General features: G+C 38.3%; 2 protein-coding genes across 2 annotated transcripts; one reads left to right on the top strand and one right to left on the bottom strand.

Annotated features, from left to right (window-relative positions):
- Positions 1-6,214: 6,214 nt before the first annotated feature.
- Positions 6,215-12,080, bottom strand: Alp-m_2 (membrane-bound alkaline phosphatase). The gene is made up of 3 exons (XM_011189674.3): positions 11,868-12,080; positions 7,693-8,852; positions 6,215-6,704 (listed from the first exon to the last, which is right to left on the bottom strand). The coding sequence occupies exons 1-3, from the start codon at positions 11,935-11,937 to the stop codon at positions 6,294-6,296; spliced, it is 1,641 nt and encodes a 546-aa protein (XP_011187976.2). The 5' UTR covers positions 11,938-12,080; the 3' UTR covers positions 6,215-6,293.
- A 417-nt stretch (positions 12,081-12,497) lies between these two features.
- Positions 12,498-14,578, top strand: LOC105215660 (membrane-bound alkaline phosphatase-like). The gene is made up of 2 exons (XM_011189686.3): positions 12,498-13,913; positions 14,168-14,578. Exons 1-2 carry the CDS (start codon positions 12,648-12,650, stop codon positions 14,495-14,497), a joined length of 1,596 nt encoding a protein of 531 aa, XP_011187988.2. The 5' UTR covers positions 12,498-12,647; the 3' UTR covers positions 14,498-14,578.
- Positions 14,579-15,817: the final 1,239 nt, after the last annotated feature.

The following is a 15,817-nucleotide window of genomic DNA, read 5'->3' as shown; positions in this document are numbered from 1 at the left end:
GTCGTCTTGCTAAAACCAAATGTCGCCGAGATCACGAGCTTCAATTTCAAGCATCAAATAGCCGGTTATCATGGCGCTCTAACAGTCCGAGTTGCTGCGAACGGCGCCGAATGGACTCTCCTCGGTCTTCGTCTGCACTCTCAGCTGCGGCTGCGTTTACGTTTACATATTATGAGGCCCTTTTGACTATCGATTACCAATGGGCATCCAACCAGGATAAGAAACTAACATAATTGAAATTATTCCGTTCACTTCCTAGAGATGCTTTTCACAAATACTCTTTAGTCTACTAGATGATACTTAGACTTTCATTGAACCTCTTGTTATATACAAAATCAATAAATAGATAGTAAAAAAAAAAGAATTGCATGAATACCTTTTCTATATGAATATTAAATGACTTTGCTGAAATATAACTAACTCGCATATAAGCTAGCCTAAACAAACAACAAGGCAACCCAAAAAGAAGCACTCAGCATGTATACAAAAGCGATAGTAATATTATAAAGAATCAATATAAAATTGTTTACAACAAACTACCACACTAATTTAGCGCTTTCTTTCACCATCAGGTATAGCTTTGGCGCACAATAAAACTGACTTTGCCCCCACTCCGAGCACACACCAAATAACAACAACCACTGCAGTCATTGATTGCCTACATTCAGCCACAAAATTTAATTTATCTAACATTCACTGATGTCCTTTATGTTGTGGTTTTTCAATTCACAGCACAACACAGGCGAATTGAATGGAATGGGTTGAAAGGACAATTGGTAAAACGGCAAGGGACAACACTAGCGCAAGTGTCACATGCGAGCACTCGGTGGTGTTGCTGTTGATGGTGGTGGCGGTTAGGAGGCAAATGGTGCCGGAGATGGTGTCGGTGACAGCGGCAATTGTTGCAAGGCATATACACACGGCTTACACACGGAAGTGTGGCACGTGGGATTGCAACAACAACATGCTTGGTTGGGAGCACGTACCCTTGTCAAAATTTCGCACGTCGCGCTGATAAAACTTTACGCTGTTGCAGCAGCGCCAACTATCGTTTGTTGTTAGTTGTGAAGTAGTTGTTTTTCATTCTTGTTGTTTTTGGCGCAAGTTCGCAGTATTATGGCTTGGTTTAGTTTTCTAGTATGTGTGCGCATGTGTGTTGGTGACACACTTGTACTCGTCGTGTTGTAAGCGCTTCTTGTTGCTATTTGCTTCTATTCGAGTTGATATCATCTGCGTATGACATTGATAACAACAACTACAACAATGCCAACATCAACCACAATAGCAGCATCAGGTACTGTATTAGTGAATATAGTGAACCGCAGTTTACTCTTCGCAAGGAATATCTCAAACCCACATCAGTGGTTTATAGAGTGACGAACTTTATTTGAGGAGGTTATACCTACGCTTATAAGCGTGGATTAGTTTCGATATTAAAAAATAAGTACTCGCACGAAAATTTGTTTTAATTTGATTTTAGTTTGCCTTCCAGAGGCTTTTCTGAAAATTTAGGTATCATAGATAACGACCGGCAAAAGAAATGCAAGGAAGTCAGTTCCTGCTGAAATATTCCGCAGTCGCCTCGGAGTATTAGTAGATTCGATGCAATACAACTCTCAACGTCTAAATATCACACGCTAAAGCTTTAGCCATCCTCCTTTCTATTTTGAAAACCTGGACTGGAAAGGTCCATCCAATCGCATTCCAAAGTTCACATCAAAAATAACTATTTAAAGTCATGCTCAAAGATCAAAGTCATGCCTCTTCTCATTCAGTATATGTTATCCAGTCTTATCTAAAATAACCGATCTCAAACCGAGCTCAGCCACTGAATACTCAATCAATAAATGACTTCAATACATCTTTCCTTTTGGCTTTATAATTGCTTTTAGACGTGTCTGCAAGGACGATAAGCTGCTTTCTTATTATTGAGACATCTATTTGACTGATCGAACAAAGTTAAATCCTTTCTCCAGAAATACTCTCGGAGTAGAGAAGTAGTCATCGATTTAGACGGTAGGTCCCAGTCAGTGTAAGATCTATTATCTAGAACGCAGTATTTCTCTCCCATTAATAATACTGCCTTTTCAGATCTAAGGAAGGATTCCACTCTTCGGATTACATTCTCCAACATAAGATTACACAAATCAAATGATAAAGAGTAATCTGAAGTCTGACTATATATTCCTTCCAAAAGGCCTCATAGAGACTCCGTCAAATTAATGTATCAACAGTTCCTTCAAAAAAGTGAGAGCTGAGATCTTATGGTTAGAGTCAGAGTCTTAATATAGGCACTAATAGATAACTCCATATTCTTATCCAGACAGGGTCTGTCAGATGGAGGAAGGGTCCAGTTGAGTCTCTATTAAGAATATTTGGTTAGAAAGGAGCACCCTGGTCTTAAGGTAGTTAAATCGTATCTTTTGATATTCATACCAACGTAAAAAACTAATTTCATATTCAAGGGACATTTGGAATTTTTTTTCTAACAGCAAATGTTTCAGCCTACACGCTACTAGTGTTACCTTATTTCTTTAATAATACCATCGCGTTTACCATTGTATGCACCAATGAAGCTTAGCAGCTGTGCCACCCTGAGCTACTCAGCTCAGCATAACTAACACCAACATCTAAAGCAATTGTTATGCGAAAACCACTAAGCTGCTGACAATATTTCTACTCAACAAGATCGCGCGAAATACTCGTAATAATACTCCCTACAGTTATTTAGGTATGTGTGCAAGGTTTCCATAATCTAATACAAGAAATTCACTTTGCAACGCAGAGTAAGGGAATATGAGACATTGGTGGAAGAATCATTTGTTCATTCGTTTGGGAATCACTTAGCGTATTTGGATGCATGTGATGTACCAGTATATATGGATACCATATATGCGAGGGCATAGTGGGTTATCTGCATTTAGATATACGAACATATACTAAGATGGTTTAGAAGAAAGGAATATAAGACTTTGGTTTGGGGAGTAATAGTTATTTATACCAAAGTGATTAATTTCACAAAATGCACCTCAGTGTAGATATGTCACTGTTAAAAGCATATTTGCGCATGAGTATAACGAACTCAAAAAGGCGATAGTAGTATTGATATACAGATACATTTGAGGTTAATTTGATAAGTTTACTTTCACAAATAGTGAAAATAGTGAAATGGGAATTGCGAAGGATCAATCATGAAGGGTATATCAAGCTTAATCCCAATCTTAGACTTGCTTTTGACTAGATTTCGTCAAACTTGTCCTACAGAGCACTTGTCAAGGATTATGTGATAGATGTGATTTTTTAAACAAAATTTTAAATTCTTCGCATAATTACAGCAAACAAATCGATGTTGGACTACTTGGATTTCAATAAACTGAACTTAAAAAGATCTGAATTATATTATATAGGAAGTATTTGGACTATGTTCAATAACTGAGAAGCCAAGCTTTAATTCACAGAAGTCAAAACTAACGAGAGATCTAGCATTACATATTAAACTATTCTGAAACATTTATTGCTATACGAGATATAGATGGTACGGCAACACAGAGGAACTCAAATGCATGTTTTCGAAAAAGTGAACATGAAAATAGTACAATATTACCATTTATCGGAAAATATTCTTGAGAATGGCCAACTAGTCAAGAAAGAAAAAGTGAAATGAACAGAACTTAAAGGTTTTAAAGAAATTTAAAAGGAAAACTTGGAAAGAGTTCTGAAAAAATTTAATATAGAGTTGCCACCTATCGACAAAAGTAAAATTGGAAATATTAAAAAAATAGAATGTACTAAGTGTGTGTATTAGAAAGTACATATTTCAGAAATATAAAGTATTTGTAATAGAGTTGCGACTTATTAACAAAAATAAAGGGTACTCCAACTTATGATCAACATAATAGGATTATTGAGCGCACTATTCGCAACGCCATCACCCATCTTGAGACCCAACAATTATTATTGGATAATATTCAACCGAATAGACCACGTCCATCACGCAGTGAAGAAAAGGGAGAGATTCCGCGCCGTCCGCAGCAAATCGGACTTACGTATGGAACGACTTGGCGCATTTTATGCCGAGATCTTAAATTAAAAGCGTACAAGAACTGAAGCCACTCGAGCTTCCCAAGCGACATCGCTTCGTTCTATGAGTTTTTGAAAAGTTCCAAGAAGATCCGACGTTTTCGAAACAAATTCTGTTCAGCGATCATGCCTATTTCTGGCTCACTGGGTATGCAAACAAGTAAAATTGCCGCATTTGGGACGAAGAGCATCCTTGAGAGGTTCAAGAGCTGCCATTTCATGCAGTAAAAAACAACGGTTTGGATTGGTTTGTGGGCCGGTGGAACCATCGGTCCATATTTCAAATCTGATGCCGGTGAGAACGTAACCGTCAATGACGCCCGTTATCGCACCATTATAATAAACTATTTACTGCCTGAAATTGAAGCTCGTGATCTTGGCGGCATTTGGTTTCAACGAGACGGTGCCACTTTCCACGCATCGCAAGAATCAATGGATTTGTTGAGAGAATACCACGGTTGGGCCGGTCGATTGGCTACCAAGTGAGGATATGTAAAGTCGATTCAGGTCTTGGAGCAAAATATCTCTCCTGTTATTCGCCGATTACCAGTCGAAATACTGGAACCAGTCTTCAAAAAATATTCTTTCGAATAATAATAAACATTTCCCATTAAATTTGAAGTTTCTGTGTTTTTTCTTAAAAAAAGTAGGGAACCTCGAAATAAGTCCCCCTCTATAAGTAAAAAATCACATAAAGCTTAAGTTTTCCAGAATTTTGTCATTTTTTTGTAACGGGGTTACCACATTTCGTAAAGAATAAATGTAAATAAGGCTAATAATAAAGACTTAAGGGAAAATATTTGAAAGAGGGAACTCAAGGCATTTCTTTAAATAGAGTTACCACTCGTAGAATAAGTGAAATTGACATATATATTTATGCCGAAACTAAAGAAAGATCGGAGAAAAGGAGCAACTCCATTTTATTAATATTTTAATAGGGTTGCCATCTATTCGAAAATTAATTAAAATTTTTATAAAATTTGTAAGAAATTTAAAACATTAAAGAAAACATTCCAAAAGCATTCGGAAAGTTCTCGTTAAGACATACTTCAAAATAGAGTTGCCGTCTATACATTGTTTTATTAGTTAGTTCATAATACAGCATAGGGTGTCACTATCGCCATTTGCTTTAGTAAACTGCGATTTCTTACTCAATCCAGCAATTCCAAATTCATTATTTTTTTCTGCATATTCATCAATTACACCCAAAATAAATACACAAACCCATTTGCACACTTAATTACTTTTTGAAGTACAGCCAATGCATTTATATGCACCCAATGCCAATATTAAATAAAAATTTCGAATTTTCCAACTTTCAACAACTCAACATGTACACCACATTGTTTATCCAACACACCAACTGCAAATGCTAACCGCAACAAGCCACAAGTCTCGACGATGAGCCAAAGGCAACACTTAAGGAATTCAATAGTAGAGTCATAGCACACCTATGGTCTTATACATTATGTATAGGTGTGTGTGTGTACAGCATTTATTGATGTTTATACTGCAACTTGACTGCCAGACACTTCCCAGCTTGCAAGTCAAAGATTACATTTTCATTTACTTTGCACTTTGATGGCACCAAAATAAATAAGTGAACTCACCCATAGTCACCTGTATACAGCAGTAGAAGGTGCTCAATCATACAACTTTCATACAAATATTGACAGTACAACAACATGTGTGTGGCCTAACATATGAGTGTTAGTGACTCCTTACAACAATAGTTTCATTTTGTGGCAGAGTTTCCCCCCAAAAAAAAAACTTCAAGTTTACCCTGAAGGACTCTACTCGAAGCCACCGATGCTCATGCAACTTTGACACCTACACACTTTAGTTTGCCATTGATGTGTTGTGGTTTATTGTAGTGGCCTTTCACCTTAAGTATACCGTTATAAAGGGTGGCGAAGAAAAGTTCAGTCCTCTAGCATTTGGCCAAACTAACGATAAACACTTGAAACTTTATTAAATTCGTTCTATTTACTTAGGATCAGTTCGTACGTAAGCTAGCCACATAAGTTGCATGCCACAAGCACAGGTAAATAAACGTGCCACACACATACACTCTCCTCCACAAACAACATTCGCCACTTGAATTTTTGGGGGAACGAAATAAAACCACTTCAAGTACTCATAGTAATACAAATTTGTGCTCTGCACTTGATTGCACTAAAATTTATTTAAATGAAATCATTTTTAAGAAATCTTCAGCGCTCCTCTTCACTCTCTGTTGTTGATTCGTTCTCTGTCGTTGTTTCGATGTCATCGCTTACTTCATTCACACCTATAGCTGACTTCGCGAAGGGCCCGATATCGGCGGCATAGGCCATCAGTGCGGGTATATTTGTCTGTTCGTAGTTGCCAGAGAAGTAGTGTGCATAGGGACCGGAAGCGAAGACGCCCACATCATCACCACCATGTGTTTCCGAATCCAGCGGTACAGTGGCCATATATCTATATTTCGGATCATCCAAATCGGCCTTGCTCAGATCGCGTCGGCCACTCTTTTTGGAGTAGGTCTTCGAGTAACCGGGTCCATTGGCGTAGGATAGGATGGTATACGGCAAGTTGTCGTCGGCAGTAATCGGCGCGAGACCGAAGATGTCGGAGCCGCGTGTCTTTAAAATACAAACAAAGCGTTAAGTAAGAAAAGTAGGGGTTAAGTTTGGATCTGGATCTTTAGGGACACTCAGAAAGTGTCGAATTAAGGTTATATTAATCAGAAAAACTATAAAAGACCTTGAAAAATATACCTCTAGATATAGAATGAAAAGTAGTACTTAGGTTCGGCTCTATATCATTTGGTTCACTCAGAAAGAATCGGATTAAAGTTGTATTCTCCAGAAAATCAATAAAAGTTCTAGTAAAATATACACCCATTTTCCTTATATAACGATTTAGCTAAAATAACGTCCATTTAACCTTTGAACTTTTTAGAAGACCTCACTGATTATTCGAGATAAATCTTCTAAGCTGATCCGTATATATCGGAGGATACCTATTTATTCTGTTCCCTAAATGGAGATAACGAATATGCAGTCCTTAATTTCCTTATCCAGACTCGTTAGGACGTCAATTGGAAGCACATATTCGCCTGCGGTTACGGATAGACTCGAGTATTAGGCGATCTATTTCACAAGAGGCTGATCTACGAAACCTCAATGAACCCGGCAACAAATCTCAATTTTATTTGATTGATATTCGCTACAACAACAAGCACTGTTATATGTCTTAGATTATCACTATATTATTCAATTCCGATATTCTTCATAAGTTTACACAAAATACCCTCCGATTTATCCAGACATCTTAATTTTTATGAGATCGATATGACTTAACCTTAAAAGTGAATTGATCCTCGTCTACTAAGACTAAGATAAGACTACAAAGGATTATGAGAATGAAGTTTCGGAAATAGAGTTTGACTCCACTTATATATTGTACAGACGGACGGACGAAAGGAAATCTAGACTAAATGAAATCGTATCGACAATCTGGACATCTTGATTTACATAACTCTATACCTATTTCAAACCGTTAAGGTTTAGAAGCAACCGTTAACTTCCATACTCCGAGCTAATCAACATGAGAGAGGCAAAAACTCACCGGATAACCGTTAATTGTCATGGTGTGGGAATGATCGGACGTCACCACAATCAATGTATCCTCTTCGTCTGTCATTTTGCGTGCCAAGTCAATGGCGCGCGCAAACTCCGCGGTATCCTCGAGTGACAGATGTGCACGCGAGCTATGATGAGCCATATCGATACGGGCGCCTTCGACGAACAAGAAATAACCCTTTTTATTATTACTCAACAGCTGTATGGCTGCTTCGGTCATTTCACTCAACGATGGCACTTTATCGGTCAAACCCTCGCGTTCCAAATCACCATGGTACGGACAATGCGAAGAGCTAAAGAGTCCCAGTAAATATTCAGTTTTATCCAAATCCACATTCTGCAGTCCCTCTTTATTCCACACATATGACGCACGTGCGCACTGCTCGTGTTTATCCGCCAGCCACTCTTCGGTCAAATTGCGTCCGTCACTACGGCGACCTTCAATACCTTCCTCATCGAGATCCTGCTGATCGATGAAATTGCGACGACCACCACCCATGATGACACGCAAATTCTTACCAACTGGCCATTCGAGTAGTTGCGTGGCAATATCCACATTGTGACCAGCGCCAGATTCGCAACCACTGTCCTTGATCTTTGCGTCAGTCTCCCAGGCGCGGTTGGCGGTATGCGCATAAACACCAGCCGGTGAGGCGTGTGTCACATGCGCTGTGGTCACCAAACCCGCCCATTTGCCGGCGTCTTGCGCCCATTTCGCAATACTTTCGGTATGTGTGCGCGAGTCAATACCCGCTTCACAATCATTCTTCGGCACCTCAGCGGTGACACCAATTGTGCCGTAGTTTGCCTTCACGCCGGACAAGTAAGCGGTTGCGGTGCAGGCGGAATCCGGCACACGCTTGTCGACGGAGTAAGTTTTGGATAGTCCCGTATAAGGGAATTGTTCAAACGAAACTTGTTCGGAGCTATCACCGAGGAAAGCGCGTGTTGCCGTTATCGTATGCACCGACATGCCATCGCCGAGAAAGAGTATAATATTCTTAGCACGATTCGTATTGAGTTCAGATGTCTGTTCTAGTTTGTCAGCGATTATGCTTTGTGCTTTATCCACCCAATATTCGGCGGTTTTCTCTTCAGTGGCTCCCGCCGATTTCACGAGGCGTGGGGTAAGCACGCGTGGATGATCTGTAAGTTAACGTATAGGCTAAATAACTGTAAAAAATTTACACAAATGTCGAGAAACCCATCAACACCGTGAAAGTTTTTGTTGGAATCCTTTATGCTAGACCCTGTGACGAATTGAGTTAGAAAGCATTGAGAAACTCTCGCTCAGTATAAGAAGTATGGGCGCTCCATTAAGCACTATCAAATTGCTACATACGAATATAACACAGTTCCCGATTCAAACTGTAAAAGCTACTAGAAGAATTGTGCTAATTTCTTAGTAAAAATTCTTGTAAAATTCTCACGAATACAAAAAGTGTTTTTGATGTGCTTGAAAAGATTTTTTGGCATAAATAAATTGCTGAGGTTAGTGAAAAGGACAAAAAAGAATATGAAGACATTTGAATTTTATGATGAATTGTATTGAGAATAAGAGTCCTTTTGGAGTAAAAGAGCTTTTAAACTTTTTTGAGCTTTTAAGTTTTTCCGAGCTTTTATGCTTTTCGATCCAATGAGCTTTTACAATACTTTATAAAATATTAAAATTCTAGAAACGGTCCAAAATGTAAATAAGCTCAAGCACATATTATTCCAAGAAAGCAATATCAAAGGTGAATGTTGAAATTAAGTTATATTTAGGTCCAAAAAGACTATGAAGACACTTAAATTTAAGGTTTTATTGTAAAATGAAAGTCCTTGAAGTGTTTTGGAATAGAAGAGCTTTCAAAATTATTAGGGTTTCAAAGTTTTTCCGAGCTTTGAGCTTTTCGATTTCTTCAAGTTTTTACTATACTTCATAAAAAGAGAGGAATCGAAAAACGGTCCGAAGGGTAAGTAAATTCAAGCACTTTTTATTTCAATAAAGTAGAACCAAAGTTCAATATTGAAATGAGGTTATATTTAGCTATGAAGTACTGGTTTACCCAAAAATACTCCAAATAATCGAAAAGCATTGTCTCAATGAATTGCCTCAATATCTCTAAGTTTATAACCCCGTAAAAGATTTAGATTTATACTATCTTGCTACTGCTAATCTAATCGCATCATGTCTAACATGTGTACCCCTATCAGCGCAATTTATTGGTTTATAGTGATTTTGTTTTGACCACAGATTTTATGATTTGTTTTATCGGTTGCAAGTGTAACACGCGTAAGTCACCTGTTACTCAAAGAGACACAAAGCTAGTCGAGTGTGTGTGTAGGGCTCGGTCAGTAACTAGGCATGTTCACACGTTGTCACGTTTGCCATTTTTAAACACGTTTTGTTCTTTTTGAAGCATTTCAGGCGTGATTTATTAGCTTAAATTATGTAGCTGATAAGTTAGGTGTTTACTTGATTAAATAGATTATCAGCATAATTAATTGCCATAGCTCATAAAAATCTGAAATCTGCTTTGCTAAAAATTGTGTGCTTGTGATTGATTTTATAATTTGCACATGATTTGTCATAGTCAGCAGACAACTAAAAATGTTTTGAGAGTAATGATAGACTGTACCAAAAATCAAGTTGATTATATCATCCTTTGAATTAAGATTTTGTTACCAACCAAAGAGATAGACACATAACCAAAATATTATATAATTTCTTTTTTGGTGTTATATCAAAAGCTATACATTTCAATTCTAAGGCCGATGAATCCTTTGCGATACTATTTTAAAAACAAAAAAGTAACCTAGTAGTACGAAGGAACTAATATATTCTAAAATAACAAATTATTGAATTTAAAATATTGAGAGGAAATGCTAAAATTTCTTCAAAAATTAGAAATCTCCACTTTTTGGGACTTAATTTTCATGATTTTTCTTACATGACGAGTGCCATTCATTTCAAATATATTTTCTTCAAAAGAACAAGTAAAAAAAATACTATAGATAAAAGTCTACACTTTTGTAGAGTTCTAGAAAATAGCATTTTTGCGCTAAATAACGGTAAAATTAATTTTTTTGCTAATAATAATAACTCTCCACTTTTTGGAGAGTTGCTGAAATCATAGCGTTTGTTGCTATAAGTAACAATTACGCAAAATAATGCTAAATTTTAATTTTTTCTAAATAAAAAAATCTTTCCACTTTTTGGAGAGTTGCTGAATTCATAGCATTGGTTAGTATAAGTTTTTGGAGAATTGCTAAAATCATAGTGTTTGTTGGAATAAGTAACAATTAGACGAAATAATGCCAAATTTTAAATTTTTCTAAATAAAAATAACTCTCCACTTTTTGGAGAGTTGCTGAAATTAAAGCGTTTGTTGGTATAAGTAACAATTACGCAAAATAATGCTAAATTTTCATATTTACCTAAATAAAAAAATCTTTCAACTTTTTGGAGAGTTGCTGAATTCATAGCATTGGTTAGTATAAGTAACAATTACGCAGGAATATGCTAAATTTTCAATTTTTCTGCATATAAATAACTCTCCACTTTTTGGAGAGTTCGTGAAATTACGGCAGTTTTTGTTAAAAACACAATTATGCTTTAGTTTGTCTGGCGCACGTCCAAAATTATCACTTAACCCAAGTACAACACCCTAAATACACAGTGAATACTCGCTCTAACTCTGCTAACGCTATCTAAATTGAAAAAAAAACTCGCTTACGTATAACTTCCCAGTATGTGTGAAAGCTAAGCACACAGAAGTTCAAGTTCAATGCAGTGCATTTACAAATGCCAATACATAATAAATAATAACAAGAACTCGTCTCAAAGCTTGATTTCGCATAACACGCTCTACTTTATCAACTACGCTTTTGTTTCTGCGACCGACGAAAATAGCATTTCAACAAAAAACGACGATTAATTACCGATTTCGCATTTTGTTTAGACACATTTATACTGTTTACTTTTTAAATAGATGCGCGTTTTTTAGAGCTCGTCTTAGATATATGAGATTAGATGCAAACACTTGAAATAACTTTGAGCACAAACACTGTAGACCGCTTGACTGATTGAGACCTCCTTTCACTTTCATGCGTTGAGCGTTTTCTCGACATTTGCTTTCTTCTGACAACAAATATTCATTTGTAAATTTGTTTACTTACATTCATCGGCATTTGTTACACTTGCCAAGCAGGCCAGAAGGCACAATAGAAAACAGCGCAGATTGCACATGCTACCCAAACGCGACGCGCACAAATTGAAAAGAAGTTGAACTGAGTTGTGTAGTGAACGTCACCCGCCAGCGAATGCTACTGTTGAGTTTTTTGCAAAGTGACGCAGTTTTTATTCGGAAATTAAGTGTGTAAACAAAAACAAAGAAAGCGCTTAGCAATCGAAATGGCTAAAATACACGAATACTGAAATAAATCTAAATGCGGCGATAAGTATCAGCAGACGCTACTTAATGCTTAGACGGCGGCAAAGTAACTGGGCATGAGCTACACATGCCTGGCTTACTGAGAGAACGTGAGAAAGCAGAGTTTGTTTTGTAGACTACAGTTTGAAAGTTCAAAATGAGAATACAAACTCAAAAATTATTTTTTGAAAAACACGTAAGACAAGCTGCTAATTTATTGCCGGCGCTAGCAGCGAGTTTGAAAATCGCACCAACTTTTTGTAGCTCAACTTGCGAGCGTCACTAGCCGACCTACTAAAGTACGTGACTCACGTGCGAGTTCTACAGGTTTCTACTGCTACTTAGTAATCTAATCAAGTCTAATTGCCGGGCAATAACTCGCCGATATCCCAACGGTGTATTGCCGCAGCCAATCCGAAGACGGCAGTTAAACTCCATATGCTAATATCGGCCGTTTATATAGCAAACGGAGCACGTCGCCTATAAAAGACGCACCCGCAACCGCTCCACAGCAGTCTGCACGAAAATGTCGCAACAGACAGAAAAATTGCCGAAGCTCACAGCATTACTGCTATTGGTTGTCGTCGTTGTCGTCGCGCAGACGACACGACACACCGCCGAAGCCGCCACTACCATTTGCGAACTCGCCGACAATACAGATGACTGCATGGAAAACGCTATGCACCCGGATTTTCCAACGAAACACCAACACAACGGCAAGGCCTACAGCGAACCGGAGTACACGAGCGACTTTTGGCTGCAGCGCAGCAAGGAATTCGTACGCCAGCAAGCGAGTGCGCGACGCAATAAGCGCGTAGCTAAGAATGTTATACTCTTTCTCGGCGATGGCATGGGTTTGACAACGTTTACGGCGGCGCGCAATATGCTCGGTGGACCCGAGAAGCAGCTATCATTTGAGAAATTCCCCTATACCGGCTTCTCGAAAACGTACTCGGTGAACACGATGGTACCGGATTCGGCGTGCACTTCCACCGCTTACTTGTGCGGCGTTAAGGGAAATCACGGCACGATCGGCGTTAATGGGCGTGTCGAGCGCACCGATTGCGCGGGTATGGCGAACGCGGATAATCACGTGCACTCGATTGCGAAGTGGGCTCTGGACGCTGGTAAGTCCGCCGGTCTCGTGACCACAACTCGCGTAACGCACGCCTCACCGGCCGGTGTGTACGCGCATGTGGCAGATCGTGAGTGGGAGAATGATGCGGTGTTGGCCGATGATTGTGGCGCCGATTCGGGTTTGCCGGATATTGCGCAACAGCTGATATACGGTGAAGTGGGCAAGCAACTGAAGGTGATCTTCGGCGGTGGCAAGCGTGAGTTCTTGGACACACAGTTCTATAAGAAGGGCAAACGTCAGGATGGACGCAATTTGATTGCAGAGTATTTGGAACAGTCGCCGGATAATGCTTTTGTCGAGACACGTGAGCAGTTGCTCAATTTGAAGTTGGATTCTTACAAACGCGTGTTGGGTCTCTTCGAGCGTTCGCATTTGGAATATCACTTGGATGCCGCAGATACGCAACCGACTCTGAAGGAAATGACCGTGCGCGCCATTGAGATGCTGAAGAAGGAGGATGGTGGATTCTTCCTCTTCGTCGAAGGTGGACGCATTGATACAGCACATCACTCAAATATGGCGCAATATGCTTTGGATGAGACGGTGGAGTTCTCAAAAGCGATCGCCGCAGCGCGTGAACTGACTTCGGAAGAGGATACGCTCATTGTTGTGACCGCAGATCATTCACATGCGTTCAGCTACGCGGGCTATCAGGTGTGTATGGCAAGGGCGAGATATAGTGAGCATGAATATGAGAGAGTGAGAGAGAATGAGTATGAGAAAAAGAGAGAGAGAGATAGTGAGCGCGCATAGTAGAAAGCGTGTATAGTATACGAAAGTAGATAAGATTTATAAATTAAATACGCAAGTTCTTTGTTTTTAAACCAGATAAGCCGTAATACCTGCCAGAAAGTTTATAAATATTACTATTTGCATTCATATATTTTCATTCTCTCTTTGTTCCTTAGGACCGCGATAGCGATATTTTCGATGTCGCACCAGCTGAGGGCACCGATGACACACCCTACCTAACGCTGAGCTATGCCAATGGTCCCGGTTTCGAGGATTACTACAACACGGAGAAATTCAAGCGTCGCAATCCACAAAAAGTACGCGCTCAAGTGAACAGCTTTCCCGCCACAGCACCGTTGGAGAGTGCTACACATGGTGGTGAAGATGTTGCCGTTTTCGCTTCCGGTCCGTGGTCACATCTCTTCACCGGCGTTTATGAGCAAAATACCATACCGCATATGATGGCGTATGCTTCGTGCGTGGGCGATGGTTTGAAAGCGTGCTAAATGAAGTTACATATGTGAGTTAAGTTGGTTGTGAAAAGTGAAAATTTTACTAAAAATTATTAAAAATAAATTAAAGGAGAATATTTTATTGTTTACATGTTGAAAGAAATTAAAATTTAAATAGTCAAGGTCTTGTTTCGAATGCTTAGACTAAGTGACATATGCAGACATATTCAATTTAATGTTGCTGGATTAGATTGACATGCTATCTACCAATAATGATATGTGTTTGTGCGATTAATTATAATCAGTCTTTATTTTTTGAGTGATTATCAGTTGGCAGTTAAGATTGTGCTAAGAAATCACAGTCATAAATATTTACTTATGGGTTTATTTTATAACCAATAAGTTAAAATCCAAAAAAAATCATTAATAACATTCTTATTGCTATTTTTACACAAAAAATCATAAATTTAAAAACTCTCCACTTTCTGGAGACTTTTTCAAAATCACTATTTTGATGCTAGTTGTTGTTAGAATACTTCTGAAATCCTTAGTGAGATATTTTTATACAAAAATGCAACTCTCCACTTTTTTGGAGAGTTTTCAAAAACCACTGTTTTGGTACTAGGTAGTGCTATTATACTCATAAAATTTCTATTGAGCTAATTTTATGCAAAAATAAAACTCTCCACTACTGAAAATTTTTGATTTTTATCATATTAATCAAATTTTCTGTGTTTTTTATATAAATCTGTTGCTAATAAGAAGTATTAGACTTCTGGGGCTCATCAAATATATATTAAAGGCGCTTAAATTTCATGAAAAGTAAAATAAATTTAATATTTTAAGGCCAATATAGATACATTTCTACTTAACAAAACCCAAAGGTAGGCATATAAATTTAATTTGCCAAAAATTAAAAATCCTTCTCAACGCAAACTCACTGTCAAATAAATGCAATCATAAATCAATAAGGCCACACCACCAATGCCACAGTATATTAAATATAAATTATCCCATCAAATAGACATCAGCATACGTGCATGTAGCCAATATTGACCGCACTGCAATAATGTGCGTTGAAAAATTGAAAATCGGGAAATGTATAATTAATAGAATTTTCCACAGTGCCGCTCTACGCATAAATCCATAAATTACATTGATTTCTTGTTTTATTATTACGAAAGTATACTTTCAACGTTATGCTGTCGAGTGTTTTTATTTTGCATATATTTTTTTTTTTATTTTTGCTATTTGTGGCAACACACCGTATATGAATGATAACGTAGAAAAAACGTTGGACGCTATGACAGCAGCTGCTGTCAGCCGATAGCCAAGCCGTTAGACAGACAGTCAAGTCAGCGGCAACGACAGGGC

Source organism: Zeugodacus cucurbitae, chromosome 4 (assembly GCF_028554725.1).
Source record: "Zeugodacus cucurbitae isolate PBARC_wt_2022May chromosome 4, idZeuCucr1.2, whole genome shotgun sequence".
Classification (NCBI taxonomy): Eukaryota; Metazoa; Arthropoda; class Insecta; order Diptera; family Tephritidae; genus Zeugodacus; species Zeugodacus cucurbitae.
The sequence above is the reverse complement of the archived record's forward strand: the minus strand, read 5'-3'. Positions and strand labels throughout refer to the sequence as shown.